The 21631-nt window shown below is 47.7% G+C and overlaps 1 protein-coding gene across 5 annotated transcripts in view; it reads left to right on the top strand.

Annotated features, from left to right (window-relative positions):
* TANC1 (tetratricopeptide repeat, ankyrin repeat and coiled-coil containing 1) overlaps window positions 1–21631 on the top strand; it is a 740414-nt gene that overhangs the window by 451729 nt on the left and 267054 nt on the right. For all 5 annotated transcript variants that reach the window (XM_085645503.1, XM_085645500.1, XM_085645502.1 and 2 more), the window contains one exon: window positions 17227–17381. In XM_085645503.1, coding sequence (XP_085501629.1) covers window positions 17227–17381 — 155 coding nt within the window. The remainder of the gene's footprint in view (window positions 1–17226; window positions 17382–21631) is intronic.

The raw sequence follows: 21631 nt of genomic DNA, 5'->3' as shown, positions 1-21631 counted from the left end.
TTCATTTCATAAGGGTGTGAAAGCAGGCTCCTATGGTGGTCGAGACGTGATCTTTCAGGGTGTGTTTTTGGTCCAGTCGGACCCCCAAGTTTTTCACCACAGATTTGGGGCAAGAGGAGGGGCCGTGTTCCTCTGGCCACCATCTAGGTGACCACCTGATGTTGGCGTCCCCAAATAGCATTATCTCGGACTTTGTGGCATTCAATTGAAGAAAGTTGGTTTTCATCCATTCCGCTATGGATTTCATTCAGTCGCAGAAGAGTTCATGTGTTTTAAAGTCAGATTTGTCGAGTGGAAGGAGTAACTGAGTGTCATCGGCGTATGATATGGGGGTGAAGCCCAGATTTCTCATTAGTCTCGCCAGGGGAGCCACGTAAACATTAAACAGGGTGGGGCTTAGACAGGATCCCTGGGGCACTCCTTTGGTGACTTTGGTGGTACTGGAGTGGTAGGGGCCTAGATTGACGGTCTGGGTTCTATCTGATAGGAAGTTGGTTAGCCATTTTAGTGCATTCCCTGTAATGCCTATCTCGCCTAGTCTTCTGATAAGGATCTGAAGGATATGGTGTTGAATGCTGCGGAAAGGTCAAGCAGTACAAGAAACACCGCCTGACCCTTATCCAGCAGCATCCTGATGTTGTCAGTCACTATTACTAAAGTGGACTCAGTACTATATCTGGGGCGGAATCCAGATTGTGAGGGATCCAAGCTATTGGTGGATTCAATGTATTTGGATATGTGAGTGTTAATGTGTTTTTCTAAGATTTTAGTGTGAAGGGGGAGAAGCGAGATGGGACGGTAATTAGTGACGTCTTCTGGTGAGATTCTGAGATTTTTTTTTATCGGGAGAATTTGTGCAGTTGTCCATTCGGGCGGGAGAGCTCCTTCCTTCAGTGAGCTATTAAGAATATTGCAGATGGGGGCAGCAAGTTGTTTGGACAGGATGGCGGAAAGTTTGGCCGGCATTAGGTCAAGTGGGGACCCAGATTTAAAGCTGTTTAGAAGAGCTTCAGTGTTTTCTATGGTCAGAGGAGGGAAGTTATCTAAAAAGTCAGTGGTAGGTGGGATGTATGGGGGTTTGATTCCTGGATTTGTTTGGGGATTGGTGGTTGCCGTGATTTTGTTATAGATTAGATCTATTTTCTGTGTGAGATGGTTGGCGATATTATCGCGTAGTGTTTGGGATGGCACAGGTGCCGTTTCACAGGCCAGGGGGTTGGTGAAGGTTTTTAGGATCCGATAGAGGCACTTTTGAGAGTTCCCAGCTTGTTCGAGGGAGACTGCAATATGGGATTTCCTCGCGTTTTTTAGATTGCGGTGGTAGTGATTCAAAGCTACTTTGTATTTAGCTCTATCTGAGGGTTGTTGGGAGTGGCGCCAGAGGTGTTCCAGTCTTCTGCAGGAACGTTTTTCTAGTCGTAGGGGACTCGAGTACCATGGGGCCTGATATTGTTTGCTGAAGGGGCGACATTGTTTCATGGGTGCTAAGCTATCTAAAGTGGCTAGCAGATTAGCGTTAAAGGTGGCTAGACGTTTCTCAACTTTGTCTGCTTCTGCGTGATGAGGTGGGCTGAAGGCACCTTCAAAGAGAGTGGGAGTGATCCGGTTCCATTTTCTGTAGATTTTATTGGGGTAGCATTTGGGAGCCGGGAGAGTATTGTGGTCGTTGATTCTAAATTCGACCAAGAAGTGGTCGGACCATCTCAGGGGGGTAGAAGCTATGTAGGATAAATCGGGTGAGTTGGTTAAGATGATGTCTAATGTGTGCCCTACCTGGTGGGTCGGGTCTTTATTTATTACTGTCAGGTTGAGTGCTGCCAGTTCAGACAAAAGTGATGCGGCTTCTGCGTTGCCTGTGACTTAACTATGCACATTGAAGTCTCCGAGGAGAAGAAAGTTTCTAGAGGAAATTATGTGTGGGGATATAAGTTCAATGAGCTGTGTGGTGGTATTGGTTAGTGGTCCAGGTGGTGGATATACTAAGGCTCCTTTCCAGTGGGTGTTATGGTTTATCTTCATATTGAAGATCATTACCTCTAACTGATTGTTACTTATTTGATCTAATATGGAAATAGTAGTAGAGATTATATAGATTATAGCTATTCCTCCCCCATCCTGTGAGGTCTATCTAATTTCAATATATGATAGTCCTCAGGGAGGGCGACTGCTATGTCTGGATTGGAGTGGGGTTTAGTCCACGTCTCTGTTAAGAAACCAATCTCGGGACTGTTAGAGGACAGCAGGTCCCATATATTGGCCGCATGTTTAGGGAGGGATCTTACATTGCCCAGGAAGCAATTCCTGTCCATGCCGGTTAATGTGTGGTAAGAAGCAGCGTCTGGATGTTGATTAGGTTTCGTGTTAGCTCTTCGGGGGGGGGGGGGGTTGGGGCAGTTTGGGAAGTGCATTTCCTGCAGGAGAATGGACCCATCACTTCCTTAGAGATGGGGCATATATTAGTGGGCATCTCTCTGTTGATATGGCAGTTTCTGATCAAACGTAGTTCTTTGTTGGTGTAAGTGAAAGAACCCCTCATTTGTTTGGGCGCGGGTGGGCAGGATCGGCAGAGGTTCCTGCTCCTGGTGTCGTCCTGGCGCGGACGGGCGCAGACGGGTTTGTCTTTGGCGTGCCTTCGTTAGCTTAAGTGCGTCCGCTGCGCGTCTGACTAGGCATGAGTTTATGTAGGGTGAAATGCTAGAGCGCTAACCCTCCGAGGAGATCGAGGGGAAGCGATCGCAATTCACTTCCGGTTTTGGGCATCTCCCTCCAGACAATCGGAACCATCCGTGCTGGACTGGGGAGAATACCGGGTAAGTGATTGGATCAGTCGTGGGTAAACCCAAATGTGCAAATAGCAAAGGAAATACTTTAAAACATCCAAACCCTTTACCAGGCGCTCATTAAAAGTGCAGAGTAATGTAAAGTTGTTGGACTTGGCCCTTTTTCCCTGAAATTTTTCGCTTATGTGGGAAATCGCATGTTATGTGAATGCAAATATTGAATACTGTTCAAAGATGTACGCAGACTGAGTTTCCCCATTTTAAACATGTAACATAAGATGGATGCCATAGCTGTGTGGTTGCGCCGTTTGACTGAGCTGGGTTAACAGTCTAGTGGTTATTTCCCAGCAACCCCAGCTTTTGGAGGGAAGCCTGGCACCCAGGGTGCTCTACCCCTCCCCCTAGGCCAGTTAGAACCAGTTTCCCCAGACGATTCTAGAAGCTGCTGGCACTGTCTGGAAGGTGGGGTGAGGGGCGTATAAAGGGCGGAGCTGGGCTGCCATGTGCTCAGTCAGAGGGTGGACCTGAAAGAGAGGGGACCTGCCACATGGGCCTGTGTGCTGGGCCCTGAGCCTACCTACCCCCCTCTACTGTCCACAGGGTGAGGGAAAGCTATAGTTGGGGCAAAGCAGACCTGGAGAAACCTACGCAGGAGTTTTAGGCGGTAGGGTTTAGTCAGGGACCTATGCCGCTGGAAGTGACAGGGCTTAGGCGCTGCCTTTTAAGTGAGTGAGGGATCCTGAACTAACCCACTGAACTGGCCCGGCTGGAGGAGAACCCAGGGTCGACCTGCAGAGACTAATTAGTCCGCCTTCAGCCACCAACTCAATTCCCCCCCTTAAGAAACCCTCAACCAAGGGCGCAGGAACCAGCAAGCGCCTCGTGGGACCCGGACTGCAGTCCCTTCGGAGAGAGAGAGCGCTATTTACAAGCTGCCTGTGGAAGGAGAGCGCTATATCCGGTGAGCGCTACATTTCTAATGGACTGTGCTTGACTGGGGAGGGCTGTAATCCCAGCTACCTGCCACTTCGCTCCTGGTGAGGGCGGCGCTGTCTGCTGATTGCCCAGGAGAAGAGGAGCACTGCCTTTTGGCCCTAAAGCGGGTGGGACTGCCTAGCTCCGAGGAAGCGCTATACTCCATGGCCCAGGGGCGCTGTCTGGCCCGGAAGAATTGGTTATGTGTAAGCGCCGCGGGAGCCCACCCCGCGTAATGGCGGCGCTCTGCATACTCATTTAACTATGCGGGAGCCCACCCCGGGTATTGCCGCCCTTTTGGCCGTTTGAATCCGGCGGGAGCCTACCCCGCGGTTCTTATGCCCAGAGCGGGTGCCTATCCCGCACCTTGTCGCCTCCGGAATCACCGCCGCCGCCCAGGGTGCGGACGAGGAGCGGGCCGCCGCGCTGCCTGCGACGACCTGGAAACCCAAGCCTCACTGGGGGCGGGACCTATCGTCCCCGACCGGGAAGAAGAAGCCAGGCGGGAGCCTACCCCGCGCTGGCGCATTGCCCAGGGGAAGGTGGGGGCTCCCTGTGAGAAGAGGAGAGCCCCGAGGGCTGCCGGGTGAAGGACGAGGAGCCAGGCGGGAGCCTACCCCGCGCTGGCCAACGTCTACGGAGACTTCGCTCCGTGGTGGGGACCCGGGTGGAGGACGGCGAAGCCGCCACCAAAGACGTCTGTAGCCCCGCGGACTGCCTCGAAGTCCTGGCTCCCAGGAGGGGGCCCGGGTGAAGCCACAAGAGGCGGAGGACACCCGCGAGATCCCCGGTGAGTGGGGGACTGTTGGAGAAGGAGGGGGGGTAGCGGGGCACAGTGTCGGTGCCCGCCCCGTCAGGCCCTCCCCAGCGACCCCAGGAGTGTCCGGAACGGCTTGGGTGTTTCCCAGCTGCCCCACTTGACAGCAGGCAGCTGCAACGAGCCAGCATAATTGTTTGGAAGCCCCCCCCCCCCCCCGAGTGAGGGCTCCACCGCAGACCGGGCCCCGGTGGCTACACAGCGACGCCGCAGTTGCGGGTCGCTGCAACGTGAGGCATTTTTCTTTCAGCCTCGGGTCCCGGGAGGGGACCCCCAACTGGCCAGAGCTTGGTGGGCCACCTAATTTTGGATCTGAGAGTCCCAGAGAGGGACTCCCTCGACGCTGTAGCGTCTAGGACTAACCAGCCCCAGGAGACATTGTTGCTGGGGTACTCCAGAGTCCCAGGACAGAGACTCCCAGGACCTGGTGACGACAAAGGCAGATAGAGCGCTTTGATCCATTAGATGTGTAGCGCTTGGGTTCCATGCCATATTTAGCGCTGGGGAATTATTGCCATGTGTAACGCTTTAGGGAAGGCAATGGCTAATGCTCTACCGAAATGCCCAGTTTGGAAGCGCCATTACTCTAAGTGCCATGTTTTTAAAGCGCTAGTGAATTGCTATGTGCAGCGCTATGTTAAAATGCTCCATTTGAAGCGCTATTGAATTGCTATGTGCAGCGCTATGTTAAAATGCTCCATTTGAAGCGCTATTGAATTGCTATGTGCAGCGCTATGTTAAATGCCATGTTTTAACGCGCTATTAAATTGCTTTGTGCAGCGCTATGTTAAATGTCATGTTTAAACGCGCTATCGAATTGCTATGTGCAGCGCTATGTTAAACTGCCATATTGGAAGCGCTATGGATTCGCTATGTGCTGCGCGTTGATTCCATGCCAGGTTTTGATGTGTTAATGCTTTTGATCCTGATGTTGATCTAGATAAAACTGATTGGCTTTATCCAACCTACTGGTGTGGTGTCAATTATTGCGTGCGTTTCCTGTCTCAGTGGATGTGTGTGCTGTATGGTCACTTTACACGTAAGCCCTTGGATGCCTACCTGCTCGAGTCACACTACCCCCTTAGGGCCTGGTGACCCCCGGTCCTACATTGTTGGCCAGCGATGGGATAAGGACCTGTGACTATACAGCACCCTCCAGTGAGACGGTGGGCGCCGCAATTGGACGCCTATTGTAATTGTGATTTCCTCCTGGAAGTGTGGTTTAAATTGTGTTCCCCAGTTGCACTGGGGGTGGTGTATCCTGGGTGTACCTTGCCAAGATGGGGTTGACCTACGAGGAGGTTTTCCTTATGGAGTACACGGAGCGGAAGTGATGTATATCTGCAGGGAGAGAGGGATACCCCCAGTAGGCAACACACGCCGGAAGCTATTTCTCTATGAGGCCCTCAAGAGGGGGGAACCCTTAGAGATCGGTGGGGACCTGTCAGATTACCCTTCCGCATATTTAAAGGGTGGATTTAGTGGAGACCAGGAGGAGGACCTCCAGAGAGGGGAGGACTCCGAGAGTGAGGGTGCCCAGTCCATAACCCAGGAGGGTGGTGACACTGACGAGGAGGAAGAAGATGATCGGGGGGTGACGCCAGTAGCGAGTGAGGACACCAGAGTTAGGGAGTCCCGCGCTGGGTCCAGTCCCGGGGGCACTGCCCCGTTCCTTTCCCTGTCCCCAGAAGAGTGGGTAGATAGGAGGGAAGAAAGGGAGCATCAGCTGGCGCTGGAAAGGCTCAGAGTGGAGCTAGCGCGGCTGAGTGTGGAGGAGAGGAGGCTAGAGACTGAGAAGGTCCTAGCGCAGGAAAGGATGGCGGAGGCAGAGAGGGCCTTTGCCAGGGAGAGACTAGCTCGGGAGGGTAGGTTGTCCCCTGAGAGTGGTTTCTGTGGTCTGGATTCACCAGTAAGGGTGGGATCCAGTGGTGGCAGCGAGAGTGGATCCAATGTAGGGTGTCCCACTCCCCGAGCCCAGGAGATGGTGCCTAGGTCCCAGAAGGAGGGGGACAGGTTAGAGTTCAGGGGCAGGGGAAAACTGTCCCACCAGTCCTGGGGGGAGTTTGCAGAGGTATGTTGGACTGCATTGGAGGATTGGGTGGTGAGGAGTGCAGTGAATGATTGGGAAGGGCTGTGCCAGGTAGTCATCAAGGTTATTTTAACCAAGAGACAAGGGAACCCTACTCACATAGAGCCTGGGTAATAGTTTATGAAAAGAAACAATGGCTCACGTGGATTAATAGGCAATAATGTAATATACTTCAAAAATTAACAGTCAAAAAAGAGGGTTAAACATGACGGCAGAAAGAAAAGTTGACCCAACACATTGGAATTTTGGTAGAAAACATTTTTTGTATTTATAGTGAAAGAGTTTGTTTGAAAGTTAAGAACAATCTCACGTACATAGTTGAAACAAATGACAATCTTAATACATAATTATCAAGGGTGTCCCAATGAATCCAGTGATTTAAACAAAACAAGTGACAAATAGTGCAACATAAAGAGGTTTCAATTGATCATTACAAAGGCGATCATACAAAGATGAAAAAAATAGTTATCAACACTTCATTATTGTAAGTGTCAGAGAATGATTCGCCTGTCTCGTCTACGGCGTTTCGACCCTGTATGAAATAAAGGGTCTCTTCAGGACAGTTTTTGTGAAGGGACACCTAAAAATTAAATGAAAGAACTGTCAGGGTAAATTGCTCTCTTTTATATAAAAAAGATATTAGAGCAATATTGTTTGAACTATCTACCTGGTCTGCAAGCCTATTGGTTAACGTGAATGTTTCTAGTGTCACCGTGCTCAACGTGAATAAAATAACTCACAGGGCGCCCGGCCGGGTGCTACAAACATGAAGGTTAGAAAGTTGTTAATACTACGAATGGGATCTGCGAATACACACCCTAGCCCATATGCACATGTTGCACTTACCCCTATAGGAGACAACTCACGAAGAGGCTGATATTTAATCGTTTTGCAGTGCTTATGCAGTAATAAAGAAATCTCAGCGCAGAAATCAATTAATTTGCGGGAAGATGGAGGAAGCCGGAATAGCAGACTGCATGATAGCTGTCGTTTGCTTCGAAGTTTTCAATAAACTGTATCAAAATTAAAGGAGAACGAAGGGTCTCAAGAAAGGGTTTCCAAAATATACGTTGAAAGCACTTATTAGTGATATCAGAAAGCGTCCATACCTCAAGAATTTCACCGCAAAACGTTGTGTGTGAATGCAATCCGTAAGAGTGAAATGATAAAGGGGGTAGGGACTTGATTAGGTTTCGGTCTCGTCTCTAATAGGTCCTGGATAACTTGTATACACTCTTGTTGAGGTATATTCGTATACAATGAGGTGATATCCAAAGTGGCTAACCTGTTCACTGTGATGTCGTATGGTCTATCCTCTAAGAGATTGATCATATGCATAGAATCTCTAACGTAGGTTTCTTGTAGAGGGACGTAATCTTTAATAAAAAAAATCTATATATTGGCCAATAGGTTCAAGAATTGAACCACATCCAGACAATATAGGACGGCCTGGGGGATTCGTGGCGGTTTTGTGTATTTTAGGGAGAGTGTACAGAACAGGAGTTCTGGGACAGTTAGTATTAAGATATTGGAATTCTTTTTTATTTAGATAGCCTTCTTCTAGGCCCTCTCTTGTTACTCTTAATACCTCTTCTTTGATTTCAAGCAGTGGGTTACTCACAAGTTTCTTGCAATGTTTTTCTTCACCTATTTGCTTCCTAATTTCAGTGTCGTAGTCTTCTCTGTCCTGAACAACAATCCCGCCCCCTTTGTCTGCGGGTTTCAATACGATTGAGTTGTCACTTTTAAGTGACAACAAAGCTTTACGTTCATCCAGGCTAATGTTATATGGGATAAACTGCCTCCTCTCTTTTAAATTATCTATCCCTGTTAGGATTACCTTCTCGAAGGTTAATATTTCTGGTGGCATCATGCTGTTACTTGGATAAAAGGTTAATGACAAGAATCTCCGTGTATAGTACATTATTGATGCACCCTTTGTGGACCGCTTTTAACTGTTGGTCGGGGCATGCGTCGTTGCTCTTTTTCCATAATCGATGTCAAAATTGACTATGTGCTTATTCGGTCCTTTAAGATTTATAAAGTGTCCCCGTAGCCCAAGCTGAGTAGCTATTGTAATTTTTAAACTTTATTGACAATATCAAACCCTTCGTGCTTGCATTCGAATGAGGTATTCTAGTTGCTTAGCAACACGTTATACACCGTTCCGTTTCCGCATCGTAGATGCATCATTTCGATTCGCTGCCCCACGCCCAATCACCTTTAAAGACAGTTCCTTCTCCACCAACCGCATTAATCGTACCAGGCAGATTGAACGCCGTTCTCCTGCTGAAGCGTTTTGCGGTGAAATTCTCGAGGTATGGACGCTTTCTGATATCACTAATAAGTGCTTTCAAAGTATATTTTGGAAACCCTTTCTTGAGACCCTTCGTTCTCCTTTAATTTTGATACAGTTTATTGAAAACTTCGAAGCAAACGACAGCTATCATGCAGTCTGCTATTCCGGCTTCCTCCATCTTCCCGCAAATTAATTGATTTCTGCGCTGAGATTTCTTTATTACTGCATAAGCACTGCAAAACGATTAAATATCAGCCTCTTCGTGAGTTGTCTCCTATAGGGGTAAGCGCAACATGTGCATATGGGCTAGGGTGTGTATTCGCAGATCCCATTCGTAGTATTAACAACTTTCTAACCTTCATGTTTGTAGCACCCGGCCGGGCGCCCTGTGAGTTATTTTATTCACGTTGAGCACGGTGACACTAGAAACATTCACGTTAACCAATAGGCTTGCAGATCAGGTAGATAGTTCAAACAATATTGCTCTAATATCTTTTTTATAGAAAAGAGAGCAATTTACCCTGACAGTATTTTCATTTAATTTTTAGGTGTCCCTTCACAAAAAACTGTCCTGAAGAGACCCTTTATTTCAGACAGGGTCGAAACGCCGTAGACGAGACAGGCGAATCATTCTCTGACACTTACAATAATGAAGTATTGATAACTATTTTTTTCATCTTTGTATGATCGCCTTTGTAATGATCAATTGAAACCTCTTTATGTTGCACTATTTGTCACTTGTTTTGTTTAAATCACTGGTTTCATTGGGACACCCTTGATAATTATGTATTAAGATTGTCATTTGTTTCAACTATGTACGTGAGATTGTTCTTAACTTTCAAACAAACTCTTTCACTATAAATACAAAAAATGTTTTCTACCAAAATTCCAATGTGTTGGGTCAACTTTTCTTTCTGCCGTCATGTTTAACCCTCTTTTTTGACTGTTAATTTTTGAAGTATATTACATTATTGCCTATTAATCCACGTGAGCCATTGTTTCTTTTCATAAGGTAGTCATCAAGGAGCACATGCTCAGGAATTGTTTCCCAAGGTTGCGTCACCACCTGTTAGTGCGGGTTCTCCGACCCCAGGGAGCTTGCACGGGAGGTGGACCTCTGGGTGAGTGCCAGGGTGTATGAGGAGGCATTGGGGAGTGACCCTGAAGGGGGTGGTGCAGGGATCTTCTAACCCAGCGAGGTGGGAGAGGTGGCGAATAGCCCAGCTAGGTCCCAGGGAAGTGAGAGGGTTGTAGAGCCTCACGACCTATCTACAGGAAGGAGTGAGACGGGGAGGTGTCCCGAGGTGTCCCAACCGCAGTCTCAGGGCCTGGAGAGTTCCATAAGGGAGCCCCAGGTTGGGAGCCTAGGCTGTCCTGATGTGCCGCCCAGTGAAGGGGAGCCCTTAGTGTCAGGAGAACCAGGGGCGTCTGTAATCAGAGCTCCTGAGGTTCTGGGGTTGGCCCAGTCACAGGGTTTAGATCCTGGGTGGGAGGCCAGGGATGGGTACTGCCTGACCTGGCGGGTGGGACATCTGTTAGCAGTGTCCCCTCAGAATTGACTTCCAGGGGTACTTCTCCAGGTGGGAGGGTGCGGAACTCTGGAAGGGGGTGCAGAGGGAGGAAGGTCTCACCTCGGGCACCGGCTCAGCCACAGGGCTTAGATCCTGGGTTGGGAGGCCAGGGATGGGTACTGCCTGACCTGGCGGGTGGGGCATCTGTTAGCAGTGTCCCCCCAGAAGTGTCTTCCAGGGGTACTTCTCCCGTTGGGAGGGTGCGGAACTCTGGGAGGGGGTGCAGGGGGAGGGAGGACTCGCCCCTGTCACCGGTGCAACCGAAGGGTTTAGACCCTAGGTTGGGGAACCAGTTGCAGGGTAAATGCCCTGGACTGGGGAGAGAGTGGTGGTCTGAGGGTGCCTCGCATGGGAGTAGGGTGAGGAACCCCAGAAGGAGAGGTAGGGGGAGGAGAGCCTCGCCCCTGATGGCTGGTCAGCCTGAGGGTGCGGACCCCAAGTGGGAGGACCAGTGGCAGTTTGGAACTGCAAGGAGGAGGAGGAGAGTGGTCAACGGGTACTACGGGCCTGGGGTTACTGCCCCCCACTCTGTGAGACCGCAAGGGCCAGATACATCTGGATGGCCCAGGGGCCAGTCCTGGCTACAACCAGCTACGGAACCCCCGGGTGGTGGCTTAGTCGGTGGAGGAAGGTTTGAAAGAGGGAACCATCGGGTTCCAGAGTGGAGGAGAACCTGCGGGTGCTCCTGCAGTTGCGGGCCTGCGTCCACCTTTTCTCGCCCCAAGCAGGGAAGCCCATCAAGGCATTGATCGGTCTACCCTGGCTTTTGGCTGGAAGGGGGTTGTGTTGGACTTGGCCCTTTTTCCCTGAAATTTTTCGCTTTTGTCGGAAATCGCATGTTATGTGAATCCAAATATTGAATACTGTTCAAAGATGTACGCAGACTGAGTTTCCCCATTTTAAACATGTAACTTAAAATGAATGCCATAGCTGTGTGGTTGCACCGTTTGACTGAGCTGGGTTAACAGTCTAGTGGTTATTTCCCAGCAACCCCAGCTTTTGGAGGGAAGCCTGGCACCCATGGTGCTCTACCCCTTCCCCTAGGCCAGTTAGAACCAGTTTCCCCAGACGCTTCTAGAAGCTTCTGGCACTGTCTGGGAGGTGTGGTGAGGGGCGTATAAAGGGCGGAGCTGGGCTGCCATGTGCTCAGTTAGAGGCTGGACCTGAGAGAGAGGGGACCTGCTGCCAGGGGTTACCGCCACATGGGCCTGTGTGCTGGGCCCTGAGCCTACCTACCCCCCTCTATTGTCCACAGGGCGAGGGAAAGCTATAGGTGGGGAAAAGCAGACCTGGAGAAACCTACGCAGGAGTTTTAGGCGGTAGGGTTTAGTCAGGGACCTATGCCGCTGGAAGTGACAGGGCTTAGGCGCTGCCTTTTAAGTGAGTGAGGGATCCTGAACTAACCCACTGATCTGGCCCGGCGGGAGGAGAACCCAGGGACGACCTGCTGAGACTAATTAGTCCGCCTTCAGCCACCAACTCAATTCCCCCCCTTAAGAAACCCTCAACCAAGGGCGCAGGAACCAGCAAGCGCCTCGTGGAACCCGAACTGCAGTCCCTGCGGAGAGAGAGCGCTATTTACAAGCTGCCTGTGGAAGGAGAGCGCTATATCCAGTGAGCGCTACATTTCGAATGGACTGTGCTCGACTGGGGAGGGCTGTAATTCCAGCTACCTGCCACTTCGCTCCTGGTGAGGGCGGCGGTGTCTGCTGATTGCCCAGGAGAAGAGGAGCACTGCCTTTTGGCCCTAAAGCGGGTGGGACTGCCTAGCGCCGAGGAAGCGCTATACTCCATGGCCCAGGGGCGCTGTGTGGCCCGGAAGAATTGGTTATGTGTAAGCGCCGCAGGAGCCCACCCCGCGTAATGGCGGCGCTCTGCATACTCATCTAACTATGCGGGAGCCCACTCCAGGTATTGCCGCCCTTTTGGCCATTTGAATCCGGCGGGAGCCTACCCCGCGGTTCTTATGCCCAGAGCGGGTGCCTACCCCGCACTTTGTCGCTGCCGGAATCACCGCCCAGGGTGCGGACGAGGAGCGGGCCACCGCGCTGCCTGCGGCAACCCAGAAACCAAAGCCTCACTGGGGGCGGGACCTACTGTCCCCGACCGGGAAGAAAAAGCCAGGCGGGAGCCTACCCCGCGCTGGTGCATTGCCCAGGGGAAGGTGGGGGCTCCCCGTGAGAAGAGGAGAGCCCCGAGTGCTGCCTGGTGAAGGACGAGTAGCCAGGCGGAAGCCTACCCCGCGCTGGCCAACGTCGACGGAGACTTCGCTCTGTGGTGGGGGCCCGGGTGGAGGACGGAGAAGCCGCCACCAAAGACGTCAGCAGCCCCGCGGAGACTGCCTTGAAGTCCCGGGTCCCAGGAGGGGGCCCGGGTGAAGACAGAAGAGGCGGAGGACAGCCGCGAGATCCCTGGTGAGTGGGGGACTGTTGGAGAAGGAGGGGGGGTAGCGGGGCACAGTGTCGGTGCCCGCCCCGTCAGGCCCTCCCCAGAGACCCCGGGAGTGTCCGGAACGGCTTGGGCGTTTCCCAGCTGCCCCACTTGACAGCGGGCAGCTGCAACGAGCCAGCATAATTGTTTGGAAGCCCCCCACCCCCGGAGTGAGGGCTCCACCGCAGACCGTGCCCCGGGGGCTACACTGCGACGCCGCATTTGCGGGTCGCTGCAACGTGGGGCATTTTTCTTTCAGCCTCGGGTCCCGGGAGGGGACCCCCAACTGGCCAGAGCTTGGTGGGCCACCTAATTTTGGATCTGAGAGTCCCAGAGAGGGACTCCCTCGACGCTGTAGCGTCTAGGACTAACCAGCCCCAGGAGACATTGTTGCTGGGGTACTCCAGAGTCCCAGGACAGAGACTCCCAGGACCTGGTGACGACAAAGGCCGATAGAGCGCTTTGATCCATTAGATGTGTAGCGCTTGGGTTCCATGCCATATTTAGCGCTGGGGAATTATTGCCATGTGTAACGCTTTAGGGAAGGCAGTGGCTAATGCTCTACCGAAATGCCCAGTTTGGAAGCGCCATTACTCTGTTAAGTGCCATGTTTTTAAAGCGCTAGTGAATTGCTATGTGCAGCGCTATGTTAAAATGCTCCATTTGAAGCGCTATTGAATTGCTATGTGCAGCGCTATGTTAAAATGCTCCATTTGAAGCGCTATTGAATTACTATGTGCAGCGCTATGTTAAATGCCATGTTTTAACGCGCTATTGAATTGCTTTGTGCAGCGCTATGTTAAATGCCATGTTTAAACGCGCTATCGAATTGCGATGTGCAGCGCTATGTTAAACTGCCATATTTGAAGCGCTATGGATTTGCTATGTGCTGCGCGTTGATTCCATGCCAGGTTTTGATGTGTTAATGCTTTTGATCCTGATGTTGATCTAGATAAAACTGATTGGTTTTATCCAACCTTCTGGTGTGGTGTCAATTATTGCGTGCGTTTCCTGTCTCAGTGGATGTGTGTGCTGTATGGTCACTTTACACGTAAGCCCTTGGATGCCTACCTGCTCGAGTCACGCTACCCCCTTAGGGCCTGGTGACCCCCGGTCCTACAAAAGTGAATACAGTTATTGAATTAAAAACAGAGCAGCAGAAAGGGAAAACAGGGAGCCCTTCAACAGGCGCTCCGGTCTGTGCAAGTTCAGATTCAATACCTTTGTTAGCTTAACCTCCTCCATGCTCATGACGGCTCCCGGCCGTCATGGGTCACGGTGGGCGTGTGCGCACGACGGCCAGGAGCCGTCATGACCACGCCCGCGATTGGAATGTTCAGCACGCTGCGGCGGAATTTGCGCCGCAGCGAAGAGGTTAAGCACGTCCGCTGCGCGTCTGACTGGGCATGAGTTTATTTAGGGTGAAATGCTAGAGCGCTAACCCTCCGAGGAGATCGAGGGGAAGCGATAGCAATTCACTTCCGGTTTTGTGCATCTCCCTCCAGACAATCGGAACCATCCGTGCTGGACCGGGGAGAATACCGGGTAAGTGATTGGATCAGTCGTGGGTAAACCCAAATGTGCAAATAGCAAAGGAACTACTTTAAAACATCCGAGCCCTTTACCAGGCGCTCATTAAAAGTGCAGAGTAATGTAAAGTGAATACAGTTTTCGAATTAAAAACAGAGCAGCAGAAAGAGAAAACAGGGAGCCCTTCACCAGGCGCTCCGTTCTGTGCAAATTCAGATTCAATACCTTCGTTAGCTTAAGCGCGTCCCTTAAGCTATTAGCTATTTCTGCCCGTTTTAAAGAAATTGATAGCCAAAGTCCTGACAAACTGTGCATTTACGGTGCTGTTGCCTCTGCCTTCAAAGAAGGAATGCACTCTTTGCAATTGAGCCATGCCTCAAGGCTTTAGGCTTGCAACAGTTTATTGCCCTAGGTTTGGGGACGGCTGAGTAAAACCGCTTTTCAGATAGAATGATGTGCCTCTTAATGTGAGCTAAATTTGATTAGCTCTCATTTTCTGAATGTTCTGATGAGGATCATTTTACATCAAAATGATGATCCATGTTGATCATTTAACAATTGGTTCATAAAAGAAGCATAGGGCCTGATTTAGAATTTGGCAGAAGGGATGCTCAATCCCAAATGTGACGGCTATTCTGTCCACCGTATTACAAGCACCATAGAATATAATGAACTTGTAACATAACAGACAGGACATTCATCACCTTTGTGACGGAGTATCCCACCCGCCAAACCCCAAATCAGTCCCATAGTCTCACACCGTGTTCAACATATGTTGGTGCGGAATAGCAGAGTGTCTCAAAAATATGCATATTTATCATTGTTAAATCATTTAGTTCCCCTATTTACCTTCATCATTAAGGCAGGATAAAGAGCCGCCAAAATTTGGTTACCTTTGATTCTGGTAAACCTGCCATGGCTGTGCCACATTGGCTGCACTTATAATGCATGCCAACTTGTGGATGCACCTCTGTAGCTGATGCTTCTGTTTTAGCTAGGGGAGTATTTTCTTTATCACTTGTAGAACATTCCTACATGGTTCCCATCAAGCTATAGTGATTCTCTATATCTGACAATGTCCTGAGCATCGCTAAGTGCATAGACCTCCACCGAGAGGACGCACTCGCAAAAAACAAAACTATTGTCAATCTGTTTTCGGGTTGAACCCTTAAGCCTGTGGTGTTTTCTTTTAAATATTGCTCGGTATGTCATTAAGTCCACCTAAAATGTCATTTTAACTTTTGGAAGTATGTCTTGAAGGAAAGGTCTTAACTTGGTTTCACATTATTTTCCTTGTCTTCTTTTACCCTTTCAAAGAGACAATTTATGTGGAACTGCAGTGGAAGCTTGAGAGTTAATAGGCAAAGAATATTTTTGAAGAAAACCGAAATATAATGTTCTAAAATAATTATGAAGCAGAGCGCAAGAAGTGGAAAAGAATTTGGCCAGCTTGAGACAATTGGCAAGAAATCTGTTTTATTAGTAAGTCAGGAAAAGATGAATCATGGACAGATGCACGTTCTAACGTTAAAGGGTAAAGAAAAAAGCGGGTTTCTAAGATACCATATTGCTTTCAGAATCATGCCTTCTTAGAAGGACTACCAGCCGGGGATTTTAAATTAGTTCACATTCCCCAGAAGAACGCATTGACTGTGAAAATGTAAAATAAAAGCCATATTATCTCAGCAAAGGCAATGAAAAAAAGTTGCGTTTTTAGAAGCAAGCTCTGCACAATGAAACAACTGTCCCCTAATTACCCAATCGTTCTCTTGGCTGCCATACCGTGTCACAAAAGCTCAAATTGTCTTGCAAGCCTAGAGCACGTAGAACTATTCAACCAAACCTGAAAATGAGAACAAGTGTCTCCCTGTCCGTCCACCACCGTCAATTTAGTCTGCACTCAGCCCACCCTCATTCACCAGTGCTCCCATCTGCAGTCAAATACCCTACATTCAGTGTGTACCCCCTATGTAATGCCTGAGCTGACAAAGCTCAGTTCTAAATTGAAGTACTGTTACTGGCGAAACTACAAGGAGGACCTGTGCATCAGTCTGTAGGTGCCGACGACAACCTACTCATGAATCATCCTGATGACAGGCTGGAAAAATTATATTTACTGTCCCACACTCCACCCGCAAAGGTGAGAACATGCTTGGAGAGCAACCCTTTTATGAATAATGGACGTTTTTCCCATGCCCACTGCAAAATCATAGCATCACCTTTTGTCACACTAGAGCACCAACATGTTGCTAACTTCAGATGTGCGCAAGTATATGACCATTGTGAATTAGATCATGCACATGTTAGCATATCTAAGTTGTGAAGAAGGCTCAGTTAATTTTTATGCAACATTTTAGAGTCACCTGAAGCCTAAGGCTCAGAAATAAACTGTGCATACAATTGAATGTTCTTATTTATGTGTGTGAATATTTTGTGTTGCTTCTGTGTTTTTATAGCTCTCGAGAAGATTTTGATACTACTTAGACTTTTATTCAGGTAGAGAAAATACCATATAAGGGAAGGAACTGCAAGGTACTAATGTTTTAAGCTCATTTACTTCGTAGTATATTTACTCCACATATTGCTTTTTCTCAGTGGTCTGTGAAAGAAGATATACTATGCTGATGACAATTTGTGGAGAAAGCCAACCAATGGCATTTTCCAAAAGCAGAATACAAGTACTATTTGAAATTGCATTTCCGTTTTGAAACCAGTTTCTGTACCTATTTTTACAGGAAGTGACCAACCTAATGACATTCCACTCTCTCAGTTCTCACCACCAAATTCATCCATGAAGAGCAGCAGTACTTTAAAGAGTGTTAGCTGTCCGCACGCTCCCGACCAGCCAACACAAATGGATGATGACTCAGTAAAACAACTTGCTTCTAAGGTATGATAGTTTGCCCTTTCTCGCTTTTATCATTCATAAGGCCAGTATTGGTATGTTAACAAAATAAAATAATGCATATTCTATCAAACATTTCATAAAACAGTTAAAGTTAATCTCAATTAACATGTATTGTCATCAATGCAGAATATTTTTATTGCCATAACATACAAAAACGTTAAAACAGGATCCTGACATTTCATTGGTATCTACTACCTTCCTCAAAGGTTGGGTGAAGATTAATTTTACAAATCTGACTAGCCTTCCTTACCCCTTTTGCAGATTAATATATCTGGCTACATACCTAACCACCTAAAGTCCACCACCCCTTTGAACAAATGTGTTTGTTAATCTACATTGTGGTCTTATTCAGGCTGTTCTTCATTCTGGGAAGGAGTATCTAAGAAGATTCTCCCAATATGTTTAAAGCAAGCATAACAAGACTGCATGTTGGTCAGTATATATGGTCTTCAGATCCTAGACAGCGAAGAATGGTTGTGACTATAATCAGCAATGGGGAGCGCTAAAATGGAGGCCTTTAGAAACTCAAGACTATTGATTTTTAACTGGTTAGAGGGTTTAAGTTACCAGAAAGTGCTTCCTACAGAGAGAACAAAACGCAGAATTTACCCAGAAAGTTGCTTGAATTTCATGGAAGTTAATGAAACAAAACTCTCTATCTTCTAGTTTTCAGTCCTTATTCAGAGTACCTCACCTTCTCCTATATTTATGCCTTAGTACTATTTCTGCTGTTACTTAACTGTTTCACTTTTGACTGAATGGCGATATGTAGGAGAGCCAAACTTCTTGTATGACCTGGTAAAGACAACATATCAGTGCTTCATCATCCCTTCAGGTCAAATTTACAGCGAGGGGGGGGTTTGCTACCCTTGAATCGTGTCTATCCTGTATCACACAGAAACCCCCAACCTGGCAACAAATCTTTCCGAAATAACATAAAAAAATTGATTGATATAAAAAAAAGTCACTCATTTTAGAGATCAGTCACTTCTTTTTATTTTGTCTTGGAAACGTAAATTTACATTTAGTTGCATTTGCTCTATCTGAATTTGAATAACATCTGTGACTATGATCGTAGATCACGCAGTGCTTCAGACACCTACCAAGTGTAAGCTGTAATCGTCCGATTTAAAGTATACATTTATTGTGTCAGTGTCCTTTGTACACAATTGTAATTATGGTGTTTATGATTTCCTTTAGAAGCCATTAGTGTAAAAATTGGATTCACAATCTGGTTATTCACTTCTCACACATGTCTCCAGAGATTTGAAGGAAATGCTGTAAAGACTGGCACTGATCCGTCACCTCCACCAGTTCTCCAGCACATAAAGTAGATGCAATAATGCTTAATGGACTGTCGACTTCTCTGCCTTCCCCTGCCTTTCTCAGGTCTCTGCAAACTCGGAGGAGGCGGGGGCATGCAGGTGACACTCCAGCATCACCAACCACGATCTTTCGTGTCTGCCTTGGGTTCGTGCAGACCTGCAGCAAACCTGGGATTTTTTCTCCTTTCTTACAGCGGTCCGACAGAGCTGTTGCCAGCACCTGCTTTCAAGGACACAACCCTGTGGTTGTGAGTTGGTGTAGGGTGGAAGGATGTAACTTTAAAAAAAATAATTGGTTGTGTGTTATCAAAAGGGGTGAAGTAGACTGGTTGAACACCAGGTAATTTCATTTTTTATATTAATTTACAGTAAGAGAAGAGTGGAGAAAGTGAGGATAGTTAATCCTTTCCCCTTGCACAGCTGATTAATGGGATTAGCGTGTAATGGCAACTGTTGTGAGCTATAAAATATAAATTAACAACAAGAGAGAGAGGGAATTTTTTGGAGCCACTCTTAGTCCCCCAGGGCTGGTATAGATAAACAATGGAAGAGTGTGTCCATCAAGTATGAACAAGTGCTGGAGGAAATTAGAAAGGTGAAACACTATGTTTTAAAAGAACCCTCACTCACCAACCTAGTTGGTGACATGCTTCATCATTGGGTTCCCACCGGAGAGACCGAATGTCTCCCCGGTGTGCTGCGACGCCTGAAGTACAGCGGAGCTGGTTTTTTGTGTTTGAATGCAGTGCAATCTGTGATAGTGTTGGTTAAAAAATGTCACAGTTTGAACCAATAAGCAATTTTAATAGTGGTAAACTGGACACAGTTAAAAACAATGTGGTGGACGTGAGAACTCTGGTGATAATTGGGCCAGCTACGTCCTAAATACAGTGCAAAGTGATCAAAGTGGTCGACATGTTTCTGCTTCTGGCGTTATTACATGAAGCATTCTTCAGGACCTAGTGGAAGACCACCACGGCGGTATACGCTCGCTAAGGCGTACCCTAACCTGTGGGGTCTAGAACCGCTAAAAACTTACGGTCAAAATAAAGTAACCCTTCAGGATTTCTGAGAGCTTTAGTTCTGTTGGAGCAAGAGGAAAAGTAAAACAGAAAAAAAAAACAGTGATTCACAAAATACATATATATTCACAGAGAACAGGCTTAGGATAATCAAACAAATTTGTGAGTGGGTTTCATGCTCACACAGGGTGAAATTTCCATACTATCAGAACCTTCGGGAGTCCACACTCGTATCAACCCGTGTCGGTAAAGGAAATATCCTGTGGTGCTCATTAGCGCTAAAACAAATGGTGCCGGAGAATGCTACACCTTGGTAGGTGATAACTACGGCAAAGATGCCTGAACAATTTGCCATCAAACTCTTAGTCAGCACTACAATCTGGCTGACTATGGGAGGCAGAAAAACGCTTGGCTTTAAAAATGGAGATGCGAGGATTTATCACACTGGTTGGTGAACACCAAGAAATCCGTAAACGGTGCTTACGTGATGTTCAAATCAACTTCACTACATGAGTCCGGTTGGGAGGCGGGACCTATAGTCACACTCTAAACAAGGAGTGATGAAAGTAAAATAAATAACTTACATGGTAAAGATACGAAATTCAGCAGAGCAGAACCTTTATTTACTACGCCAAAGTCACCAGCTCTCAGGAAACCTACTCGGCCCTCCTACGGACTCGGATGTTAACGTCTGGACCGGGAGTGGTGTAGAAATAGGATGCGCTTTCCGATTGAGAAGCGTAACGTCATCACGCATATCACGTGATACGGTGAATGCGGAAGGAGATGACTAGACTGCTGAATTTCATTCCTATCAGTGGACTAAATAGTGACTGACACGGCTTCCGGGGAAGCCGCCATGCACCAAGAGGTTTAACCAAGTGTGACCTGGTCGGTAAAGTACTACTCGATTACCGATGTTCAATCAATTCAAAAGGTTGGGAAAATAAAAGAAGTCTGGCATAGATTGCAGCTAGACATAATGGTGATTATGCACATTTCTCCAGAATAGTTGTGAGCAACAGGCATAAAACTGGATGCACAGGAGGCGAGATTGTTTTGATGATAAATGCTGCTTCATACTGGGTTTGGGATGGAACACTGAGAAGTGAACCCATTACTAAAGTTAAAGAGCTGGGAAGGTTAACATCTGCAACATGCTCATTTTTATAACACATCATGGTGATGTCTTGAATAGTAAATGGCATTTAACAAAATGACTGAAAAACTAGAGTACACATGATGATGATAATGTTTTAATGTTTTAACGTTTTAACACTGAGCCCCAAGGGATATTATCGTTAAAACCCGTAGTGTGACTTGACAGGCGATAGATCCAACGTTGTTCTTTTTCGATCAGGACGTTGGTTGCCCTATTCCCTGGTCTAATTTGTTCAATTATAGTCCAGGTCAAGTCATCGGGGTGTGTTTAAGGTGTACATAATGTTCTGTCATTTTTGTGATACTTTTCCCACAGCGGATGGTACTTCTGTGCTCAACAATACGCTGTTTGATTTTGCGTGTGGTCATACCAACGTATCTGATCCCACACGAGCATGTCAATAGATAGATAACGTTGGATGAGTTACAGTTCGTGTGTGCACGTTGACTCCACACTTTGTTTTGTTCGAGATTCAAAGTCTTGCTGGCTTTCGTGAGGTGACACACACTGCACTGCCCACATGGGAAATGACCTGTCACTTTGGGGAGCCCCCAGGATTGTAATACAGAGGGAATATTGTCAGGTGGTGCTGCTCGTGGTCTCGTGTGCACAAGGGCATCTTTGATGCTTCTAGCCTTTTTGAAAGAAAAAAGAGGTTTCTCCCATTTTAAGTTGTTGCTTACAAGGATACCCCAATGTTTACGAATAGATTTAGTCACAGCA

The sequence above is a fragment of the Triturus cristatus genome, chromosome 3_1, assembly GCF_964204655.1.
Source record: "Triturus cristatus chromosome 3_1, aTriCri1.1, whole genome shotgun sequence".
NCBI classification, from domain to species: Eukaryota; Metazoa; Chordata; class Amphibia; order Caudata; family Salamandridae; genus Triturus; species Triturus cristatus.
The sequence above is the reverse complement of the archived record's forward strand: the minus strand, read 5'-3'. Positions and strand labels throughout refer to the sequence as shown.